This window comes from Cucurbita pepo, chromosome LG15 (assembly GCF_002806865.2).
Source record: "Cucurbita pepo subsp. pepo cultivar mu-cu-16 chromosome LG15, ASM280686v2, whole genome shotgun sequence".
Classification (NCBI taxonomy): domain Eukaryota; kingdom Viridiplantae; phylum Streptophyta; class Magnoliopsida; order Cucurbitales; family Cucurbitaceae; genus Cucurbita; species Cucurbita pepo.
This window is the reverse complement of record NC_036652.1, coordinates 6767282-6790607: the sequence shown is the minus strand read 5'-3', so window position 1 is coordinate 6790607 and position 23326 is coordinate 6767282. Positions and strand designations below refer to the sequence as shown.

Below are 23326 nucleotides of genomic sequence, written 5' to 3'. Positions count from 1 at the left end.
TTTTTTTTTTTTTTTTTTAATGCATGGATGGGATATTAGAACAAATTTATTTAGGAACAGTTATTGATTTATAAGGACTTTGAATGGGAGGTTCACAAATATTTGTCTTTGAGAGGGCTTGATGATATATGACGCTTTTGGTTGCAATCTTGGTTTGGAATTGTACCTCTGAATCATGCGCGGTACATTTCCTGTTTATCAAATGATGAAATTCTTTGACTACGAGCAATAGGCACATAACCGTTCGATTTGTTTGGTATGTCGATCCAGTCTTGGTGGATATGGTAGTATCATACATTTTAGTTGAGGTAATTTGGTGTAAATTGCTTATTTTCGATTGGAATATGGGTGAATTTTTTTTCTTTTTTATGTGTTTATTTCTACTTAAGATCTTTCTTTTTAAGATTTGTTGCAAGTTCGTTTACACATTTTGAAGTTTTTCTTTTCTGAGTCTTGCTAATTGTGATGTGTATGTGGGTGTTTTTGGTTATGGTTTGTCTGAAATTTGTTGGTTGTTCTTGAATTCTTGTAGACATGGATGTCGATCATTATGCTGTTCTTGGGTTGCCTTCGGGTGAGGAAGGATCCAAGCTCTCTGAGAAAGAGATATCTAAAGCATACAGAGCAAAGGCTTTGGAATTGCACCCTGACAAGAGGCCAGATGATCCAAATGCCCATGCTAATTTCCAAATTCTGAAGTCATCCTACGAGATTCTGAAGGATGAGAAGGCAAGGAAATTATTCGATGATCTTCTAAGAGTAAAACGTGAGCAGCATCGCCGACAATCAGAGCGTGATTCTAAGCGTCAGAAAATGATGACGGACCTTGAAGCAAGAGAGCGATCTGCATTTGCTCCCGACCCTGCTGCAAAAGAACTAGCAGAGGAAGAAAAAATTGCCAAAAAGCTAAAGGAAGAGATTGCTAGAATTCGAGCTATGCACGCGAAGAAAGGAGCACCCACAACATTTCCACCAAAGAAGGAGACTGGGGGAGTTGGAAAGAATAGCGATGGTGATCCTGGATCTACAATGGACAAAGAGAGGATGCTTAAGGTTTCATGGGAGAAGATTGGCGAGGATTATACTGCAGAGAAATTAAGAGAGATGTTTTCGAAGTTTGGTGAGGTTGAAGATGTTGTTATTAGGCATAATAAGAAGAAGAAAGGTTCAGCGGTGATCGTAATGTCGAGTAAAGATGCTGCAGTGAGTTTTGCCATTAACTTATTTTCCCCTCATCTGTTTTTAGCTTACTTTTTCCAAAACTACGACTTAAACTATTATAGTAATTATACTTGGGTTGTATTTGTCTTGCAGGTTGCCTCTACTAGATCTGTGCTTGGTGATCTATCTAACCCTTTACTAGTTTTGCCCCTTCAACCAGTTTCTTCAGTAGAGATGCCCGCTGCTGAGAAATCACCAGAGCATAATCGATTGAATAATTTAGTAGGAGCTGGTTACCAAGCATTTGAAGATTCCATTTTAAAGAAACTCCAAAAGGTCTCTCTCTCTCTCTCTCTCTCTCTCTCTCTCTCTAACTCTTTTAACTATTATTTTCTTGCTAGTAATGAGACTAAGGGTCATGATTATTCCAATTGGAGATAAACAAATAGCTTTTCTTTGGAAATAATAACCATGAAGGAAACCATACTGACCATCAAATACATCGTACGTTAATAATACCACAGAATACGTTCCGATAACCGAACAAACCAAACGTAGCCTTGATAGCATTGAACCACAAGAGCAATAGCTTTCCTTAGAAAGGGAACTATATTGACTATTAAAGACATCATGTGAGATCCTACATCGGTCGGATAGGGGAACAAAGCACTCTTTATAAGGTGTGGAAACCTCTCCCTAGCAGACGTGTTTTAAAATCGTGAGGCTGACGACGATACGTAACGGGCCAAAGCGAATAATATTTGCTAGCGGTGGACTTAGGCTGTTATAAATGGTATTAGAACTAGACACCGGGCGATGTGCCAGTGAGGAGGTTGAGCTCCAAAGGGGGTGGACACGAGGCAGTGTGCCAACAAGGACGTTGGGCCCCGAAGGGGGGTGGACTGTGAGATCCTACATCGGTTGGAGAGGGGAACAAAGCACTCTTTATAAGGGTGTGGAAACCTCTCCCTAGCATACGTGTTTTAAAACCATGAGGCTGACGGCGATGCATAACGGGCCAAAGTGGATAATATCTGCTAGCGGTGGACTTGGGCTGTTACACATCATATGTTAAAATCACCTAGAATACCTTCCACTAAAGATGAATGAAGGACACACCAAAAGGAGTCATTCAGCATTCTCAATGTGTTGCCAACAAGGGTACCCTAGTTGGTTGGAGAGAACAGTATCAATACCTAGTTTAGGATCTTCTAACTCATATTAACCCTCCCATCAAGTCTTTCCATGAGCTTTTGACTTTTTAAGTATACTTCCATTTTCATAGAGCATAAAAATATTCTTCTTTTATCGAGTTTATTATCTCCATAATTTTCTACTCTTCTGATAATTTCTTCTGTTAACTTAAACAGGCTGGTGAGAAGCAAAAACAATAAGTTGGCACTGCCAAGATCAATTGTACCATATTGAGTCGAGATCACCCTTTGTCATGAATGTTGAGGTGAAAGAACATGTTCTTGCTGCCACCTTTTCAGTTTGCATTATTGCCATATCTCTACTTAAGGAATTATTTTTCCTATCTGTATACTGTTTTAGCTGCAGACAATTGAGAGATACTTTCAATTATGGTTATGTGAGAATCGTGGTCCAGATGAATACGATACCAAGTAAAATTTTCTAATTAATACCTGACTTTTGTTCATTATAGCAATTTAATTAATCTTGATGAAAAATAACTAACACACGAGATTCGTTTGTTCGTGCTGTATCTTATTCCATTACTCTGTTGAAGGTCATTTATTTGGCCAAATGATGCACATGAGTCAAAAGTTGGGTTCAAATTCTTTTAGAAGTAAAGCTAGTAGCCACAGGATATAGTTTCTCATCTGTTGTGTAGTTGAACATCTCCAACACTCGAAGTTGTATTTATTTTTCTTTCTTTCTATGTATAGGGCATTGGTTGTTTGTCTATTTATTTCATGCCATTGCTGAGCTGATAGCTACAATTATTGTCTTCAAATTTGTTGTTTTTGGGAATGCCAAAAGGCAAGCACTACGTCAGTATTCAGTGATTCATTGCAGGCCTGTGACGATAGGAATCGTTATTGTTCTCGATCTGGTAAGTTATAGCTATATCATGATCTTGTACTTGAGCACATACAAGACGTGGAGGTTCAAAAATATGGTACGGTACTCAACATGAAGAGCTGGTGTCATAAGTTGCAGTGTAGTTGGGTCCAATTTCATATTATGGCTTGCAAAGATAGCCTACTCTCAGTTCTTCAGTGGCAGGTATTACTAGAATAATGACTTTGGTTTGTGATTTGTTGCTGGTTTCAAGCTAGCAACTTAAATTTATCAGCAAACTGGTCATTCTGCTGCTATTGGCATAGGATTTTGTTAGTCTTTGGAATAGGCTATGTACTTTTTTACTTAAGTTGGCAACTTAAGTTTGAATTGTTATGACTACGAGCAAAAAATTCTTGAACTGTGAAGACTAGAAGATGAAGTAATGTAATTTACCATGACCAAATCCACCAAGAATGTGGCATTTTATGGCCTTAATGCTAGGAAGCTAAAAGGGGCTTATATGTTATTAAGACAATTGAAAGTTAGAACTATCGTAACACGAATAGGAATTGAAACGGCTATGGCTCTTATATGAACTATTGTGAAGATCATAGCGAAGAAGTCAAGACCTAAACAAAAGAAATAAATCTAAAGTGTTTCAAAAGACGGGGATGGGAAACAAAATGGAATGTACCAGATTTTTATTGCGTACAACCATCAAACCAGAGATCAAAGCTAGACGACAAAATAGAAAGTATCATGGTACGTCGTTCTTCCTTGCAATGGAATCGTTCTTCCCTGCAATGGAAACATGCTGGATCAAGAACAAAAGGTACATGTTTTTTTAAGCTAAAAAGCCTTTTAGATGCAAAATTAAAAACTCATAAATCTGTTCGACAAATTTGTGATATAGAGATTTGAATCTTCCACTTCTAATTTTGAAGTAAGAACTCCGAGCCAATAGTTATTGAACATGCTTTAAAACGAAAACGGAGAAATTTATAATAACAAGAAACCGAATTCTTCAGAAGTTCGTTCACAAAACTGTTCGGAATACAATATATAATATCAACTTATATAAATAGACAAATAGACAAGAAGAGGAATTGGAAAGGGCCTTTTTATAGAACTTAGATGCCCGAAAAGTTGTTGTTGAGCATGCCCCAAAGCAGCACTGATGCCACAATCCAACAAAATAATTAAACATAATACAGACGACATTGGAGAAGAGCTCGATGTCCTTGCTAAAAAGAATGTTGTTCCCATTCTGACTTTTGCTTGGAAAGAGGGCTGAACTGTGAGAATGAGATGGTACACAACTTTTTTATTGTTCACTCTGAATTTATGCAATATGGAGAGAAGGTAAGGGAAGAGGGAGAAACTGAAAATAACATTCCTCAAAGCTCATTACGATCTATCTACGCGGGCGGTCTCTTACGAGCTTTGGTTCATTAATTTGCAGATTCTCGGCTGTAAAACAGATCAAGAGTCTTTGCAGGTATACGGTGCAGAAGTTCGCGAGGGAAAATACGAAGCAGTGTCCAAGCCAGATCAAGCGATTGGAAAATATTTCGAGTATCGTAAGCTCCTTGAGAGACAAACTTCCTCTCAAATTTGTCCAAAAACTCCAAATAGAGCTGTTTTCAGAAAGCAGTGTTACTTTGCTGTTATCCCATAACAATTCTCATAAAAAAAATGAAAGAAAGATAAAATACCAGATCCTCAGAAGAGAGTGCTTCTTCTCCAACCACGGCTTTCATTGCCTGAACATCCTTCCCAATTGCATAATTTGCATAGAGCTGCGCGTTCGAGGGCGCATGGATATTTAAGTCACGTGGCATTTATTACTGGCTCGAAGATGGATCGGTAAAACTATAACAAAGAAAGCTAACCTGGTTGGATACATCAGCATGATCCCTACGGGTCATTCCCTCACCAATGGCACTCTGCAGTAACAGAGGATAGATTTAGAGTACATCATGAATTTTTCAATGCTTCTAAAACTATCATCAAACATTGTGGAAGAAAAATTACCTTCATAAGACGAGACAATGAAGGAAGGACATTGATTGGTGGGTATATCTGGCCAAGCCAAGAAGATAGTTATCAGATCAAGAGTCAATAGGAAGAATACTCGCGAGTAGCAATTATCGTCGACTATTAATTCCGAGTTCATAAAAAATTTCTTCTATATCTCTGGCAACCTGAAAACTAGTTAAATATGTTTCCATTTGGGTATAACAATTCACGGATTTACAGAATATCAAAATTGAGGCAGTATGACACTGTTCATTTCTTAAAGAGCCACTGTAGAGCCAAATGATGGGTGGATTATATATATAAATCCCAAGCTTCATAAACTAACCTGTCTGTTGTAGAGCTGCCTATCGATGTAGATCTGTCCCTCGGTAATATAGCCAGTAAGATCGGGGGTAGGATGTGTAATATCTGATCATACCCGAAACCCCAAAAGAATCAATTAAAATGCTAAAGAACAAAAACGTTCATTTAACAAGACAATAAACATAGCTTGAGGCATTACCATCGTTTGGCATAGTGAGGATTGGGATTTGAGTGATGGATCCTTTACGTCCTTCAATACGTCCAGCTCGCTCATAAATTGTAGCAAGATCAGTATACATATAACCAGGGTATCCACGCCTTCCGGGTACTTCCTCTCGTGCTGCAGACACCTGCAAAGAAGTCAATTGATTTGTGTTTTTTGAACTCTTTTCTTCTATTTCCCCTCTTTGGCAAGGAACATCTTGCGAACTTAAATATCAGTTAATTTAACAAAGTTGTCGTCAACTAAAAGCAATTATTTTAAGGGTTAAAAACTATAGAACTACAAGATTTGGTCTTAGGTCAGCCAAATTCCAATTAAAATGAAATCCCAAAAGATTAGTTATCATCTAGGACATCCTGCATTTATTTTTGCATTCAGCATTACCTCTCGAAGGGCATCAGCATAAGAACTCATATCTGTCAATATGACGAGAACATGCTTCCCGCATTCATAAGCCAAATATTCAGCAGTGGTAAGAGCAATACGAGGAGTGATAATACGCTCGATTGTAGGGTCATTAGCCTGTAAAATACCATGGCATCCATATTTAAGAATAAATAGTCGCAACAAAGTTTCATCGATCTATGTATAAAAGAAATACCAGGTTCAGAAATAGGGTCACTCTCTCCATAGAACCATTTTCCTCAAAATCACGTTTGAAAAATTGAGCTGTCTCCATGTTAACACCCATAGCAGCAAAAACAATGGCAAAGTTGTCCTCTTCACCACCCTGTAAATCAAAAACTTGAGTTAATTAAAAAAAAAAAACAAGCATCAAGATTATCAGATCAATACACCTCAAGGAACTGTCTTGAGAACCAGAAATCAATACAACTATAGCTTATACCTCGAGAAGATCGTTGGATTTCTCCAACCGCTTTACCAAGCCAGCCTGACGGCATATCTGGGCAGCAATTTCATTGTGAGGAAGACCTGCAGCTGAGAAAAGAGGGATCTTTTGTCCTCTAGCAATGGAATTCATGACATCAATTGTAGAAATCCCAGTCTGTATCATCTCTTCAGGATAAGTTCTCTCACTAGGGTTTATAGAACTCCCTAAGGAAGAAGAATAGCACATCAGGAAAATAAAATATAGTAAACTGTGAACTTATTAAAATGGAAAAATAAGGAAAATGATTTCTCTAGATTTCCAGCAACATACCAGAAATGTCCAAATAAGCCTCAGGCAAGATAGGAGGACCATTGTCAATGGGTTTTCCAGAACCATTAAAAATTCGCCCGAGCATGTCCAAAGAGACTGGAGTTTTCAAAACCTACAAAAAAGATGAAGAACAGAAGTAATGAGCAATAAAATTAAGTGTAGAACAAGGTTAAACTATAGAGAAACTCAATGAATCTCTTTATCAATTTCAAGTTTCCAAGACCTGGTGGCTGGCAGCAGAATTTCCNAAAAAAAAAAAAAAAAAAAAAAAGGTAATCGTGGTGCCAGACGCTAGTTTGAAGTACCCTCCGGGAATTTCGGTTAAAAAGGAATAAACAATTTTTAAGATAAAGCGTTGAACATAAAAAATCTATGCAGTTGAACCGATCCATTTATAGGCATTGGTGATTAACCTAGTATTGTTTTTTTCCTTTATACAGGTCTCTTGTCAATTCTTTTTCCTTCTATTGAATCCCTTTACAAGAGACAAGTCCCATTAATTGATCATCATAACGATATCGTGAAAATGCTGCTAAATCTTTCCGACTGAATGTTCATGAAAAAAACAGAGAGATTCGAACAAATTCATTTGACAAGATAAATTCAATCATTTCTTCTATTTATAATAGGGTTCGTACCTCTCCAGTAAATTGCACAGTTGTATATTTGTTATCAATTCCAGATGTCCCTTCAAATACCTGGAAATTGAAAGCAACAAATCAAATATTATAAGTAGATGAAAAGCTTTCCATGAATAAACAACAAAAAAGAAAGCGAGGCAGTACAATCTCAGTAGAAGATTAGCAAAAATTAATGGTATCAATTGACCAAAACCAGTGTATAATCTGGACACGAGCACTCAACCAAAGAGCGAGCACATTATGCCTGAACCTCGATCCTACGTAAGAAGTCAGTCTGATAGTGAAACTGGAAATAAAACCGAAAAGCGCTAACGAAGATAACCTGAACAACAGCTTTCTCCCCATCAACTTCCAGGACTTGACCACGCCTGGTTGATCCATCTCCGAGACGAATATTAACAATCTCCTGAAACTTAGGTCCCTGGGAATTTAAGAAAAAGAGTCAGTACCTAGAATCTCTATACAATATACTAGACGAACCAGAGAGAAAGGATCCATACCTTGACTTTGTCCAGAATAACCAAAGGACCAGCAACTCCCGAGACTGTTCTATATTCTGCAGCACGAAAACCAATCGAAAATCATTTACGCAGAACAAAAGTTTCCAAATGCTCGATTCTGAGGCTTATATCCATTTGATCACAATAAAACTGAAAAAAATTTGAGAAATGATAGCAAAGACAAGCTATTGAAAACCTACCCATGCCAATCTCCAGCGTTCCCTCCTCTGCATCATGATTGTTTTGTTCCATACCCATACTTGAATCACTAACACACCAAGAACAAAGAATAAAACTCAATTACAACAAATTAACAAAATAGCTCAATTGAATGTATCACTAAATTAATCCAATCACCTTCAACTTCCTCAACACAAGCCAATCACCACAGGAAAACAAAAACACAAAACTATCCTCGAAATCAAATGGCTACAATTCGCAACCACAGAAGAATCCAAGTTCGGATAAAACAAGCGTAATCAACTAGTATAGCCTGAAGAGGCAAATCAAAAACATATTCCTAACAAAAACGAGAACCCGAGGCAATCAAAGAACGATTAAGAAGGTTTTTGGATTCATTATGGATCTGAAAGAGAACACGAAGATTCAAACCTGTGCTTTTCGCTTCTCCTGATCTGATAGAGGAACCGAGTGCGAGAAGAGATGTGGACAGCAGCGAGAAGATGTAATCTGGGATCTGACGGACTGGAAATATTATTATTAATAATTGAAGAAACTAAATTTTACTCGGAATATCCATTTTCCTCTTTTTTTTTTTCTTTTTTTTCTTTTTTTCTTTTTTATTTATTTATTTATTTATTTATTCGCCGACGGATTAAAATAAATATTTAGTTTAAAATTAAAACAAAATAAATCTCGTAGACTTTTATAAATGTTTCAAAATTACAGTAAATATTAATTAAAATATGGTTAATTTTTGTAGTTTAGAAAAGGTGAAGGGTAGTATCGTAATTTTGTATTAAAAATATAATAGGAATATATTATTGTAATTTATCATAAATTTTAATTATTTTTTTAGTTTACGAAAATTTAATGGTTTGGTAATTTATTTGAATTATGGGATTGCGAAAAATAATGGTAGTAATAAGAGAGATTCTTGCGTAGTTTAGCCCATGTTACGTGGCGGGAATTTATTGGTCCACGATTTCATTTTACTTTTGGAGAGTGAATTGACAAAAATGCCCTAAGAGGGACCCGCTTCATTATCTGTATTTTAGTTAAATCTTTACCTCATCGTCGTGATTTGCATGGGTGCACGTTGGCCAGGGGTAATTCGTGAATCTTTTCCTTTTTTTTTTTTTTTTATAATTTAAAAACAATAAATATATTTTTTTTTTTTTATTCAAACCTATAATTTTTAAGTAATTTTGTTGCCATACACTCAATATTTTAGACCTAAATTTAAAATTTTAGGAAATTTGTGTTTAAAATTATAGAATTTAAAAAAAATTATCTCGAGAACTTTAATAATTAATTATGTTTCAAGCACGTTAGCTTTGAATTTGATAACTTCTGTCTCGTGTATTAGACAAACGAGACTCTCCATAATGGTATGATATTGTCCGCATAAGCTCTCATGGCTTTGTTTTGGGCTTCCCAAAAGACCTCGTACCAATGGAGGAGAGTGTATTATTTGATTATAAACTCATGATCATTCCCTAAATTAACTAATGTGGGACACTTTCATCCAACATCGTGTATGGTTTGTTACTATCAGACCATAAACTAGATCATAATCATTATCCGTAAATCTATAAGAAGTGATCTTATTTATTTATCGGCTTCCGGTCATGAACAAATTGGTATTATTTATGTACAATAAAATACTTTAAATAAATGACATAAAATTAAAGGGTTTTTTTTGGGTGAAAAATAGATATATGGTCAAATTGCAGGTTTGATCCCTATATTTTGGGATAAATTAAAATTTAGCCCAAATAATTTTGTAATTAACTTTTTAACCTATGGTCTAAGAGAGAGCTCACAATTTTGCAGGTTCAGCTTATACTGTAAACCATGCGGCAGGGACTTCTCTAAAGAAGAGTCTTAACATGTTGATTCAATTTGAACCAATGACGGCCGCTCTTTCCGCCGGCGCAGCCTCTCCGACATCACCGGGTCACCGGCTCGGTTCGAACTTCATCGGAAAATTGAATCAATGGAAAGGCGTTGGCATTTCACAAATCTTTCGAACATTTTCGATGAGGGGAACGCTGATGCAAGCTGGTTCGTGAGCCGATGACTCTGCGACGTTCGAGATATCCGTGGAAAATGCTCTCCATGTTCTTGGAGTCTCCGATGAGGCCTCGTTCGATGATATTCTTCGTGCTAGGAAGTCGATTATGGCCGCTTGCAAGGACGACCAAGAAACAGTCGCGCAGGTAGAAGGAGTTCGATTTTTTTTACTTCGTTTGGGGAATTTTGGTATTTTAGGGATTTAAATATTGCGTTCCCTTTGATTTGAGTATTGGCATTCGAAATTGGGAAGTCCGATTGATTTGGTAATTATTCGTGTGATCTTTGTGTGTGTGTGTGTGTGTTTCTATATGCTACTAATATGATCGGCATGGAGCTTGCGAACTTTTTGAGCGAGTTAAGCTTTCCTTTTGTTTTGCCAACACTCTATAGAATGGCTATTACCACTTTAGCAACGATCTTTGAGTTTCTGGCTCCGGCGGCAATTAGATTCGAACAAATTCAGATACTTGCTACTGCATGAGGAGGCAGTTATGGTTTTGAACGAAATACCGTACATGGATTATTAGATTTATTTGCATGTAGCTTTGTAGTTTCTTTGTATTTTTTTTTACCAAAAGGAACGTGAAGCTTGGTAAGGAGTTCTGCTAGTGCTAATTCTTTGTGCTTTTTAGTTCTTACAAGATTTGGATGCAAGTAAATCTTCACAAATTTGGAGAACAATTGAAGAAATCGCACATTTTTTCTGCTTGCGAATACTGTTGAGGTTTTGTGAAATAAACTTGATGCTTGCGAATACTGCGTCTATTTCCTTTCGAATCAAAATTTATTTTTTATGCTACATGTGATATTTATTTATCCTATTTGTGTTACATATATTCATGAACTTTGACATAAATGAAGTGATTTCGTTTCTTGTGCACAAAAGTATGCTGAGAAATACAGATCTCACGTCTTGGAGCCATTGTATAGATCGTGCAATTTTCATATGATAATATTTGCAATTTTCTCTCTGCTGTTCTTCTTTGCAGGTGCAGTAGTCGGTTCTGCAGTTGAGAATTGATTGCAAGTAGACATCGCTCCGTTTCTCAGCTTCCAGTCTCCTGCTGCTTTGATAAGTGACTTATCCTCTTCTCTCAATTTTTGGTCTCTCTTTACATGGTTTAGGGATGAGATAGGCACTGAATTTAAAGCTAAAACTTCACTAAAATGTAAATTCATTCACATGTTCATGCTTTAGCATTTTTTTAGGATGTGTACCATTGCATATTCACCACTAAAACAAATTCTTGACATAGTTATGAACAATTTACTGTTTAGAAAGTGTTCTGGTAGATGTCCATGTTATCTCTCTGTGGAATCTGAAACATTAATGAACAGCCATCAACTCTGTTCATAGCTCACTAGACATGTTTCCAATTTTACCTGTTTTAAGTTATATTTGAGTAAATAGTTGTTGTATGTTCGTGCTTAAAAGATCGCAATCTATGCTTACCTCTAAGTTAGCACTTTACAATGTTACACTGGAGTAGAAACTTAAATGTCTGATTTATAACCATTTTATAAGTAAAAGTAGAGTTTATAAGCTTAATCAAACTAGACCTAAATTTGTATAATTTGTAAAGAATACATTCCATGAATTTGAATCCCAATTTGTGAGATGTGTACTCGAACTACAAAGGATAGATTATCTTTATATAGGAAGAACTAGAATTATTTCTAGCCATTCAATCATAGGTTTCCCTGGAAGATATCATGATGCCTTTACAAGGCAAAACGTTAATAGGGTCCTTAGAATTGAGGGTAGTTACAAAAGTTCGTTGCATTTTCTCTAATAAGTGGAAGTGGGCAAAAGTTTGAAGACACTTAAGTATAGAACTTATAGACCTGATGAAATATACCAAACTGGGTGGAACCAACAGGCAGAGTTACATAGAGTTTAACATTACCCACTAATAAATGTCTGATCGTACCACCCTTCTTTTACATGAAACGATTCAGTTGAGAGCTTTGGATCTAGAACAATAAGTTGGATGGGCCTGCAACTTTTTCTCTCTACTGGAACCTACTTAGTATTCACAGGGGGGGGAATACGGTAAAAGATCCATACCAATTCCTTCAATCAGGGATTTTCATGTTCTACTTGGGTGTTTTGGCTAGAGAGTTAGGAAGGCGGGTGACTCCACCCCCTCGTAGTGAGACACTCAAGCTCTTCGTGTTACTGGCTTTGAAGAGCAGATTTGTATCAAGAAACACGACCACCACGGTGATGTCGTCGTGGAAATGGCGACGAACACCGCGGTCAATCTTCTTCAAATCTGAGTACCTCATTTCTCTTTTCTTTGCAGCTAGTTGGAGAGCAGCCCTGACCAGTCTTCTTGCACTTCCCTGCAAAAAGCACAAGTGAAACATGACCTTAGCTTCTCTCTCCTGTTACCCACAAAATGGTCATGTAATGACACGGTAGGAAAAGGATAGAACGGTGCAAATTTATAACTCAGTCCTTGGTATCAGAGGCAAAAGAGCATGGAAATAAGAGATGAAAATCAATGGCTAATACACACTAATCTAAGAATCAGTTGGTGCAAATTTATAGACAATAAAGATGGAATGCATGTTCATGATAGCCATCCACGATACTTCAAGCAACATTCCTTCAAACCACAATGGACAAGGCTGCTTATGTCATGAGCACATATAGATTGTTTAATGGAAAAGGTGATGAACCAAAAAAATTTAGATTGAAATCTCACACTTTGAGAATGGCTATGAACTATATCGACTGCTTCCTGGTTGCTAAGGTGCTCCCACAACCCATCTGATGCAAATATAATAAATTGATCATCTGGCTTCAACTGGGTCTCAGAAATGGCTGGTTCAGAGCTCAAAATTGGCTTTATGAAGGGCTCCCGAACTCGAAACTTTAAATACAAAGGTTCTTTATTGAACTCGGCTTTTTTCAAGTACACATCACCTATGGATCTGGAAATCTGTAATGGTAAAGTCTTGGAAGATTAGAATCTCATATTGAATTTAAACCATAGACCGAACAAGAAAGCTTGTTCTCCAGATATGTGTCTAAGAGTTATGAGAAGCATTGATAGTTAGACAAGCTCTCATGCTAGTGTATATCGTTCAATGATAAAAACAACCATATTCATTTGTCTCTAAAGTCAATTAAGTTTTCCGAAACACAACCAAAACAGAAAGAAGAACATAAAAGGCTTGTCTTTTGACATTCTAATTTCTCCAAAGTGAAAGGAGGAGGTGTTATGGCTATTTTCTCCCATAACTGGCTAACTAGGGAGAAATGATGCCCGGTTCCAATCGATGGACTATCAAGTCTAAAGCTCACCGGTTAACTTTTAGATTGCATAATGATTGAGCTATCGGAAAACAGTTTGATCCTTAAAAGTACGAGTTTTATTATGTAACACCCAAGCCCACCGCTAGTAGATATTGTCCTCTTTTGGGCTTTCCCTTCTGGGCTTCCCCTCAGGGTTTTAAAACGCGTCTGCCAGAGGTTTTCACACCTTTATAAAGAATGCTTCGTTCTCCTTTCCAACCGATGTGGGATCTTACAATCCACCCCCCGATGTCTGGCTCTAATACCATTTGTAACACCCCAAGCTCACTGCTAGCATATATTGTCCTCTTTGGGTTTTCCCTTCTAGAGTTCCTTTCAAGATTTTTAAAACATATCTCCGAGGTTTCCACACCCTTATAAAAATTCTTTGTTCTCCCCTCCAACCGACGTGGGATCTCAATATTAACTCTAAGGTTATTAATTATTGTTCATCAAAAGGATGTTTCATGTTCTTTCTAAACCACAGTACACCAAAACCAGAAACATGCGGTCCAGATCCTGAGCTACTTCCATTTTCCCTCCCAAATTAATCCAAATGAGTCTTGATTACATATCTAGAAGGAAGCACAATGTGTGGGGTTGAAGGCAAGCTGGGGTCAGCAGGATACTGAATCTGTAACTTCAAAGGATTTAATGGCTGTCTGTTCTAACTAAACTGCTAATGAAAATATGAGGAAGGAGTCAATTTTCAAAGCCAAAGAGCCAGTGTGTAACAACCTAAACTCACCGCTAGCAGATATTGTCCTCTTTGAGTTTTCCCTTCTAGGCTTCCCCTCAAGGTTTTAAAACGCTACTAGGGAGAGGTTTCCACACCCTTACAAGGAATGCTTCGTTCTCCTCTCCAACCAATGTGGGATCTTACGGGACACTCATTCTTAGCATGGCCTTTAGGTTAGAGAATCCAGGTATTCTTATTTGCGCAAAGTGTGGAGCAGGAAATAGCTGGTTGAAACAGCTAGCACAAGAAAATTTCAACCTTTGCTTGTACTTATTCAATGCTTCGGCTTATAGAAAATAAGAGCAATACAGGAAAGGGATAGCAAACACAAAGCCGACCATTCAATTACTTGTAACATACAAGAGAAGTGCAAAGATCTGTACTAACTAACCTGTATTATGCCCTTCACTCGCCAAACATTATGCTTTAAAACCACAATCTTTGAGTCTTCAGGGTGTAAAGATTGCAGCTCTTGCCTCACTGACTCATTAGAAACATTGTGCTCTGTTGATAACTGAACGGCTAGAACCTTGCCAGTCGCCTTCACTACTCTACCCAAAACAGCTCGTGAATCACCTAGATTTGCAACATAGAGAGTCCCATCACAGATTACACCAACTAGACAACATGAACCAACAGCTGCAATTTGAGGATTTGTTGACCATTGCCTTTGAACTATTGAAAGAAAACCATCTTCTGTCGCTTGGAATGCCTTGCGTATTACATCCGCAGACATTGAATCTTGCTCAGAAGTAAACCCTACACAAGAAAGATCAACAAAATTTTCAAACATCTATGATGTATCCACCCAAACATATATGACAGAAACATTCCCTTTATCACATATGAAGTGAGTACTTTAATTCAGAAAACTATAGGTGCAAAGCAGAATCTTCTATCCTGGTAAACATAAACCCAAGTGAACTCATGAACCTTCTAAATGATCCATAAACTAGTTTTTTTTTTTTTTTTTCCTCTCTCTATGATCAAATAGGAATGAAAAGAAAATATAAAGCTGCAATAAGAAATTTCTGAGTTTTGAATTGATGCAGAAAGTAGATGTCTCACTCTTGAGATGCTGGAAGAGATGATCACAGATATACCGAGAAGTCTCGGGGCCTCCATGGCCATCATACACACCAACAAACGTTCCTCTGGGGCCAGACTCATGTATGCTCAAACTGCCTGACTCAATCTGGCTCTGATCTTCAAGCAAATTGTTGGCTTGAACCACAGACATTGAAAACTCACCATTCAAATGTTGTCCACTATCTTTGTACCATAGCAGCCCGTCCTGCCTCCCCTTGATATCCCCCGCCACATACCGATCGGAGCTCGGTCGGAAACAAGCCCTCAAGAAATCCATGAACTCCGATAACATCCCTCATCTCATCCAACAAATCCTCCACATCTAAAACAAAAATCGTCCCCCTAAGTGATTCTTTTTAAACCCAGAATTTCCAATTGCAGAAGGTTTTGTTCTTCCCCCTTGTTTTATATTCCTCGTCTTTCTCAGCCAAACACAACGTAGATAATGTAGTGAGAAAACATTACCACACAAATGGATTGACCATTCTTTATCCCTCTGCTAATCATAACAATCGGGGTCTAGGATATATTTTCCAAAACCCCTCTCTATTCTTATCCCAAGCAGAAACCCCAGGAAAATTACTGGTCGCAAACAATGAACAGAGAAAAAGAAATCAAAGTCGAAGATTAAAGAGGTTTTTGAAACGCAATAGTGATCAAAGCCAAACCCACTTCCTCCACCAGATTATTCTACGGATTGGTCAGAACAAACACCACACCATCAATCTAGAACCAAGCCTACCAATTCACATTCAACAAATAAGACCCAGAAACGATTCAAATTCAGAAATGGAAACCCAAAACCCCAATCAATAGAACCAGTCAAAAACTTAACCAAAAGGGAAGGGAAACAAACAAAAATACCAGGAAATCCAAGAACAGTCGAGAAGAACAATAAGAAGAAGAAGAAAACTATGGAGATCTGAGGAGGGGGATGAATTGCAGAGGTTATATAGAGGGAGATCTGGGTGGGTTCTGGTTTTTGGTTGCTCCTCGATGGGATTTAATGGAGGAGGAGAAGACGATGGGGGGTGGCTGAAATGGGGGCGGAGGCGACCCTGGCGGAAGGGTGTGGGTGGGGAGACGGAGGAGAGGGGTCGGTCCCCTGTTAAAGAGTGACAAGAGATAACTTTTGAGGCCAGCGAAGCGAGGGTCCCCAGCGAACAGTCAGCACACAGACGCGTTTGAGAGAGATCCAGAGACAATTCATTCCCCCAAGGCCTATAAGAAAGTGGCATTTTTGGTTTTAACGTGGCCTGCCCGTCACACCATTCTGCTTCCATTTTTGTCCTCTCCCTATTTTTCTCTAATTTCCATATTTATTCTTTTTTTATTATTAAGATTTCAATTTTTTTTTTTAATTTTATATCATTTTAAGATAACTAATCATATTATTTTCTTTTCATTAAATTAAGTTTGAGTCTTTTTTAATTATTCTTTTATATAATAATGTGGGCAAATTATTATATAATTATAAACGTATAATGAATTTTTTATTTTATGTTTATTTTATCTTTAAATTATATAAATTTTTAATAGATTTTCAATCACATAAACTTGGTTATTAAACTTTTAAGAATATCTGGTATATTTTTTATTTTTAATATTATATTATGTTTTTAATATGTTTAACAATTTTAAAATTAATTTTCTTAACAAGTATAAAATTAAATTTTATGTATAATAAAACTCTAAACGTTGAATTTTAATTTAAATGTCTTTGTGATTTATTTAAAAAAGTGTTAGAATATTTGGTATATTTTTTAAGAATATAGGTTATTAAACTTTTAAGAATATCTTGTATATTTTTTATTTTTAATTTTACATTATGTTTTTAATATGTTAAACAGTTTTTAAATTAATTGATTTAACGAGCATAAAATTAAATTTTAAATGTTCAATTTTAATTTTAATGTCTTTGTGATTCGTTAAAAAAAAAAAGTGTTGGAATAGGTTAATGACCTATAAAACACAATTAAAAATTTAAGTAAATTTAAATATTTTTTAAAATAATTTTTAACGTTTAATAATCTATTTATATTTAAAAGTATTGAAGTTACCAAATAAAATAAATTAAAAATTAAATAAGTAATTTAAATTTTTTTTTAAAAAAAAAAAAAAATTGGTCAAATGGATGGGGTTGTGTTGGACAGATGCCACAGTGGAACTTTCGTGGACTGAAACCCACGTGTGAACGCGTTCGGTTGCGACAAAAGAAAGGCACTGTCGACGGGATAAATTATAAAGAATTAAAAAAATAAAACTTTATATCCTAAAAACATTATTAAATTTTAATTTCATTAATACATTTAATCTAAATAACAGTGTACACGAGTTAGGTTTGGTTGAGTTAAATAAAAAATCTTTTAAAATAACTCAGAATTTCGGGTTTGTTGTGCTAGTAACCCAAGCAACCCGAATAAAATATATAACCCAATCTAATCCTCTATTTTCGAGTTAGATCAGTCTTTATTATTATTATTATTTAAAAAACAACTTTATTATCGAAAACAATTAAATATTTTAATTTTTTTTAAACCTAGAGTTAGATGGTAACCCTATTATTGTCCTATCCAACTAAAAAACCTCAGTTTGCTTATCGAACCGAATTTTATTTATGTATTAAATGTATAGCCAAGCACTTTTCTTTTAAAAAAAGAAAAATTAGAAAACATTTAATAATGTATTAAATAATTAATTTCAGTCAATTACTTGCCAAATTGTTGTTTGAAAAAATAAATGTAACATTAATTACAATTTATGTATAATTTTGACATTACGATCTTATATTATATAAGCTACGGAGTACATAGGTATTCTTGTATTTGTAAACCCCTATTTTATAGATTTAAAAAATTATAATTAATCTCATCCAAGTTTGGATAAATTCCAACTATAGTATGAATTTAATTGGATTTATAGTTTCTTTAAAAAAAAAAAATTAATATATATTAATTAAAGCCCACAAAAACCTCCTCTTACTTTCCTTTCTTTTTCTAACAAAATTTATATAATAATTAACAAATTCGCTAAATTAATAAAAATACTTCTAATTTTTATATTTTATCTATAAAAAAAATTCATAAATTTACAAATACTTTAAATTAAAATATATATTATATATATATATATTAAAGATATCTTGAATTTTCAAATAATTTTATTAAGTTTCATTAATTCTTAGTAAAAAAAAAATTAAAAAAAATTATTATCATTAAAAACTATTATTATTATTTTTAAAAAGCTAGCACTTTGTTTATGTACTAACAATAAATAAAATTTAAAATTTTTAAAAAATATTTTACGATTTTTTTAATTTTTAATTTATGAAATAGATTTGAAAATTTTGAATATCTGACTTTTTGATTGAGTAGACGTCAAATCTCAATTTGGCAAGTCGTTTCTCGTTATTAAACAAATTGCAAAAAAAATTATGAAATCTGTAGATGCAGTCCCATTTTCATCTAAAATAATAAATATAATATAAATATTTTAACGCTAAAATTATTCTTACCTGTGATATTCACCATCATTTAAATTAGTTTAAATGAATTTTTTAGTCAATATATTCAACTATTAATGGAACCGTTTCTAAAATTCAAATATTATCGTCCTTAATGATAAATAATAAAAATCAAACACGACAATTTCACTTTTCAACTAAAATGATACTTTAAAACATGATTTGAATTTACATTTCTCGAACGTTGAAATCTTACTAAAGTGTTGAACAAAGAGTGTAAAATTATATGTTTAAAAAATAACATTAACATAATTAACCTTTATTAAAAAAAATATATATATATAGTTTCTCTGCACCTCGTAATCATCTCAAAACTTTTTAATGCTACTTATGAAAGTTTAAGAGCTCAAGCCGACTACTAGTCGATATTGTCCACTTCGACCAGTTACGTAACGTAGTAAGCTCACATTGTCAAAAACTCATGTGCTATGAGAGGTTTCCACACCGTTAAAAAAAATGTTTTGTTCCCCTCTCCAAGAATCTACTCTATTCCAAACCCAGTGTTCTAGTTGACACTAATTCCCCCATCTGATCAGGGATCTTACAATCAACCCCTCTTAGAGCCTACAGGCAAACCCCTCGATACCCAGCTTTGATACTATTTGTAACAACTCACACATATAGTCCGCTTCGGCCGGTTACATAATGCCGTCAGCTCAAGTTGTTAATATACATCTTCTATAAAAGGTTTCCACACCGTAAAAAGAATGTTTCGTTCTGGTTTTCAACAAACGTGTGGTTTGGGAAGCTTTTGAAGAGCAGCGGTGAGATGAATGGCCCACAATGCAGTGCAGCTATGGATAAGCGGAGATGAAGAGAAGTAGGAAGTAGGAAGACGGTAAAGGAAGGACGACAGGTCGTCAAAGGTGGTACGATCCATATGGACCCGTCGTCTTACAGAAACACAGTGGGGAACTGGGTCTACAATTGGTTGGTTTCAGAAATGAGCAATGGTATGGACTCGTTCTTCTGATCAAACAGCTCATCTATGGTCCCTCCCTCCCTCCCTCCCCTTTGATTTTTACAGCTATGGTGCGTCGTCGTGTTGAGCACGGGTAAGAATTGCATGCCTCTCGTACGAGCGAGCGGACTTTTCCTGTTTATAGAACAACGAGCTGTTACGATGGCTATGTATGTAGTCGCAACATGCCTAATAATTTACGACCTACTGTACTGGATGAACCCTCCCTGAGATCCTGTATCAATTGAGGAGGAGAATGAAACACTTTTATAAGGGTGTGGAACCTCTCTTTAGTAGATGCGTTTTAAAAATCTTGAGGGGAAACCCGAAAGGGAAAGCCCAAATAGAACAATATATGCTAGCGGTGGGCCTGGACGGTTATAAATGGTATCAAAACTAGACATCGGGCGATGTACCTGCGGGGAGGCTGTTCTCCGAAAATGGATAGACACAATGTGGTGTACCAATAAGGACGTTGAGTCTCGAATGAGGTAGATTTTGTGGGTGTCCCACATCGATTGGAGAAAGGAATGAGTGCCGACGGGTCGCAACATGCCTAATAATTGACGACCTACTAGGATGGGCCCTCCCTACGAGATCCCATATCGATTGAGGAGGAAAGTGAAACATTCTTTATAAGGACATGGAACCTCTCTCTAAGCAGACGTGTTTTAAAAACTTTGAGGGGAAGCTCAAGAGTGAAAGCCCAAATAGAACAATATTATATGCTAGCAGTGAGTCTGGGTTGTTACAAATGGTGTCAGAGTCAGATATCGGGCGATGTACCTGTGAGGAGGCTGTTCTTCGAAAGGGGTAGACACGATGCAGTATGCCAGTAAGAACGTTGGGCTCCAAAGGGGTAGATTTGGTGGGGTTCCACGTTGATTAGAGCAAGGAATGAGTGCCAACAAGGACACTCGGTCCTGAAGGGGTGAATTGTGAGATCCCTATATCGGTTGGGGAGGAGAACGAAACACCATTTATTAAGGGTGTGAAAACCTCCCCCTAGCACGCTTGTTAAAAACCTTGAGGGGAGTACGGACGTTAGACCCCGAAGGGGGGGTGGAGTTGGTGGAGTCCCACATCATTTGGAGAAAGGAATCAGCGTGTTCGTGTCTACCCCACATCAATTGGTGGGGTAGACACGAACGAGGGTTAAAAACCTTGAACGGAAACCCGAAAGGGAAAGCCCAAAGAAAATAATATCTTCCCACGGTGAACCTGAACTATTACATGGTTACTTCCCAACTCTTGATATGGACTCAAGAGAAAGACAATAATTAAAGAAAAGTTTTAAATCGTGGCGCCGCCGGGGATGAAAGGCACGTTTACCAGAAAAGCGGCAAATCAAGACCCAAAGTCGCCGTCGCCACCGCCGGACGTGCATTAAAGCCGGCGGTTGGGCGGCGGCGGCTGGCTGTCTCGATGGAATCGATTCCTTTTCCCATTTTCGTGACAGCCACAGAATTTGGCCGTTTCTAATGATTTGAGCAATGACCACTAAAAGTTGAGGCAAAGAATATCGTTGATGGGTGTGAATGAGACGAGAAAAGCTTCCACGAGAGGAAAATTTAGGCCTCAAATTTTGATATTATTTAGTCAAAGCTATAACACGATCCAAATCGTGGGTTCGAGTGGGTTTGGCTTAGCCATCAATGTCGAGTAGAAGAGACGTAGGTGGACAATTGTCCCCCCTCCAAATTGGAAGATTAACGTAACCGCTCAAACCCACCGCTAGTAGATATTGTCCCCCTTTGGCTCAACTGTTTTAAAACATGTATGTTAGGGACATGTTTTCACATACTCCTCGTTGGCACACTCATGTATGTCTGACTCTAATACCATTTGAAGCCTGAGCCTGGGCGGTTACAATCAACCCATAAAACTTTGAGACAGTAGTTGGTGGTTTATTCACTAAAACAGAATCTCTTACAGTCGGATGTGACTCGAGGACAAACTAAAGTGGAAGCTTGTAAGCATGTGATGTCGAGTAAATGAGGGATACATGGACGAACCGAGAATACACTCGAATGAACGTGATCTTGAAATATGAAATTACGAAAATACATAAAAATAATAATAACAATAGTTTATCTATATCAACAAAGTACACCTTACTTTTGAAAGTCGATAATTTTTTAAAAAAATTATCTTAAAGAAAACACGGGAGGCAAGAAAACCAATAAATGAAGCCAGAGAAAAAAAAGATACGAATCCTACCGACCATATGAAATAAATGTCCAATCAATCTTTTTGATGTAACACAATAGCATATGGTTTAAAATTATTCACGTTTTCTTATCCTAAAATAAATAAATAAAATAAAATAAAATAAAATAATTATTTTTCAAACCTATCATATTGTCTGTCATACTCAATTTAATAATTTTATTCTAATATATTTGTAAATATTATAGACTTATTTTTCCGTTTGTTCATTTCAAATACGTCAATTATCGCTTCAACGTTTCGCAATAAAATAAAATAAAAGACGTTTGTTCATGAAATCAATATGCATGATGGACGCAAAATAATCATTTTTCTGAAAAATTTTAAAGAGGTATTTAAAATTTTTTTTTTGGATATTTTATGATAGCTCAAGATAGACTAAATTAATTTTAGGGGCACATGATGATCCAGACATTCTCTGTTTTTTAATTGAAAATGAATGTGATCTGGTTGGTATAGATAGCGATTATTAATTTTTTAAATATTTTCTTAATTATACTCTTCAAAATCACTCTCATTCAGATATGGTCTTGATTTATTTATGTATCATTGACTTTAAGTGTCGCGTAAAATTTTAAAATATGACTAAAAAATTAAAATCACACAAAATCACGTGTTAAAATACTTAAAAAAAAAAACGAATCATATTCAAATTTATATTAAAAAAACAATATTTTTGGTTCTTATTTTAAAAATAATGAGCTCTTACATCATCTAAAAATAATTGTGATAATTTATATATTAATGAATAATAATTTTGTGGATGAAAAATATATTATATATTAAACGGCTTTTTCAATGGCTGAAAGGGCAAAGAAAATTTGAAGAGAAAAGGTGACCTTCTTCAATAAAATTGATACCTTCAAAATCGATCATTTATTTAAAATGAATAATTAATGTCAAAATTTAATTAATTTGATATATATATATATATTGTGACCCTTTGAAAATTAATTATATTTAAGTTTAGTTTGATAATGATTTAATTTTAATTTTTTAAAAAATTAAGTTTATATAATGCCGGTTAGGTTAAAATGTTTTTGGTCTGGATTGGGTTGACATTTTTCAGTTGAGTCAACCGGAGGATCAATCAGACCAACCCAACTTTATTTTTTTAAAATATTAAGAATATTTAAAATTTATAATAGATGTTGGTGATGAATT

At 35.7% G+C, this 23326-nt stretch overlaps 3 protein-coding genes and 1 pseudogene across 5 annotated transcripts; 2 read left to right on the top strand and 2 right to left on the bottom strand.

Moving 5' to 3' along the window:
• Positions 1-57: 57 nt before the first annotated feature.
• Positions 58-2830, top strand: LOC111811115 (dnaJ homolog subfamily C member 17). Of its 2 annotated transcripts, XR_002817502.1 has the most exons (5): positions 58-308; positions 533-1203; positions 1315-1497; positions 2532-2620; positions 2716-2830. XR_002817502.1 is itself a non-coding variant. In XM_023697851.1 (4 exons), the coding sequence occupies exons 2-4, from the start codon at positions 535-537 to the stop codon at positions 2553-2555; spliced, it is 876 nt and encodes a 291-aa protein (XP_023553619.1). In that variant the 5' UTR covers positions 59-308; positions 533-534; the 3' UTR covers positions 2556-2828. The 2 variants fall into 2 exon arrangements, 1 of the variants encoding a protein (XP_023553619.1); XM_023697851.1 differs by having other exon boundaries at positions 59-308; positions 2532-2828.
• A 1364-nt stretch (positions 2831-4194) lies between these two features.
• On the bottom strand, positions 4195-8780 carry LOC111811508 (V-type proton ATPase subunit B 2). Of its 2 annotated transcripts, none has more exons than XM_023698392.1 (15): positions 8671-8780; positions 8259-8326; positions 8059-8114; positions 7881-7979; positions 7556-7615; positions 6918-7029; positions 6603-6811; positions 6357-6485; positions 6140-6277; positions 5732-5882; positions 5555-5637; positions 5224-5271; positions 5082-5135; positions 4905-4988; positions 4195-4826 (listed from the first exon to the last, which is right to left on the bottom strand). In XM_023698392.1, exons 2-15 carry the CDS (start codon positions 8314-8316, stop codon positions 4641-4643), a joined length of 1467 nt encoding a protein of 488 aa, XP_023554160.1. In that variant the 5' UTR covers positions 8317-8326; positions 8671-8780; the 3' UTR covers positions 4195-4640. The 2 variants fall into 2 exon arrangements, with proteins under 2 accessions (XP_023554160.1, XP_023554161.1); XM_023698393.1 differs by lacking the exon at positions 8671-8780 and adding an exon at positions 8416-8628.
• A 1306-nt stretch (positions 8781-10086) lies between these two features.
• LOC111811435 lies at positions 10087-11936 on the top strand (annotated as a pseudogene).
• A 200-nt stretch (positions 11937-12136) lies between these two features.
• Positions 12137-16674, bottom strand: LOC111811434 (probable protein phosphatase 2C 60). The gene is made up of 4 exons (XM_023698279.1): positions 15429-16674; positions 14752-15119; positions 13029-13265; positions 12137-12663 (listed from the first exon to the last, which is right to left on the bottom strand). Exons 1-4 carry the CDS (start codon positions 15739-15741, stop codon positions 12415-12417), a joined length of 1167 nt encoding a protein of 388 aa, XP_023554047.1. The 5' UTR covers positions 15742-16674; the 3' UTR covers positions 12137-12414.
• Between the last annotated feature and the right edge of the window lie 6652 nt (positions 16675-23326).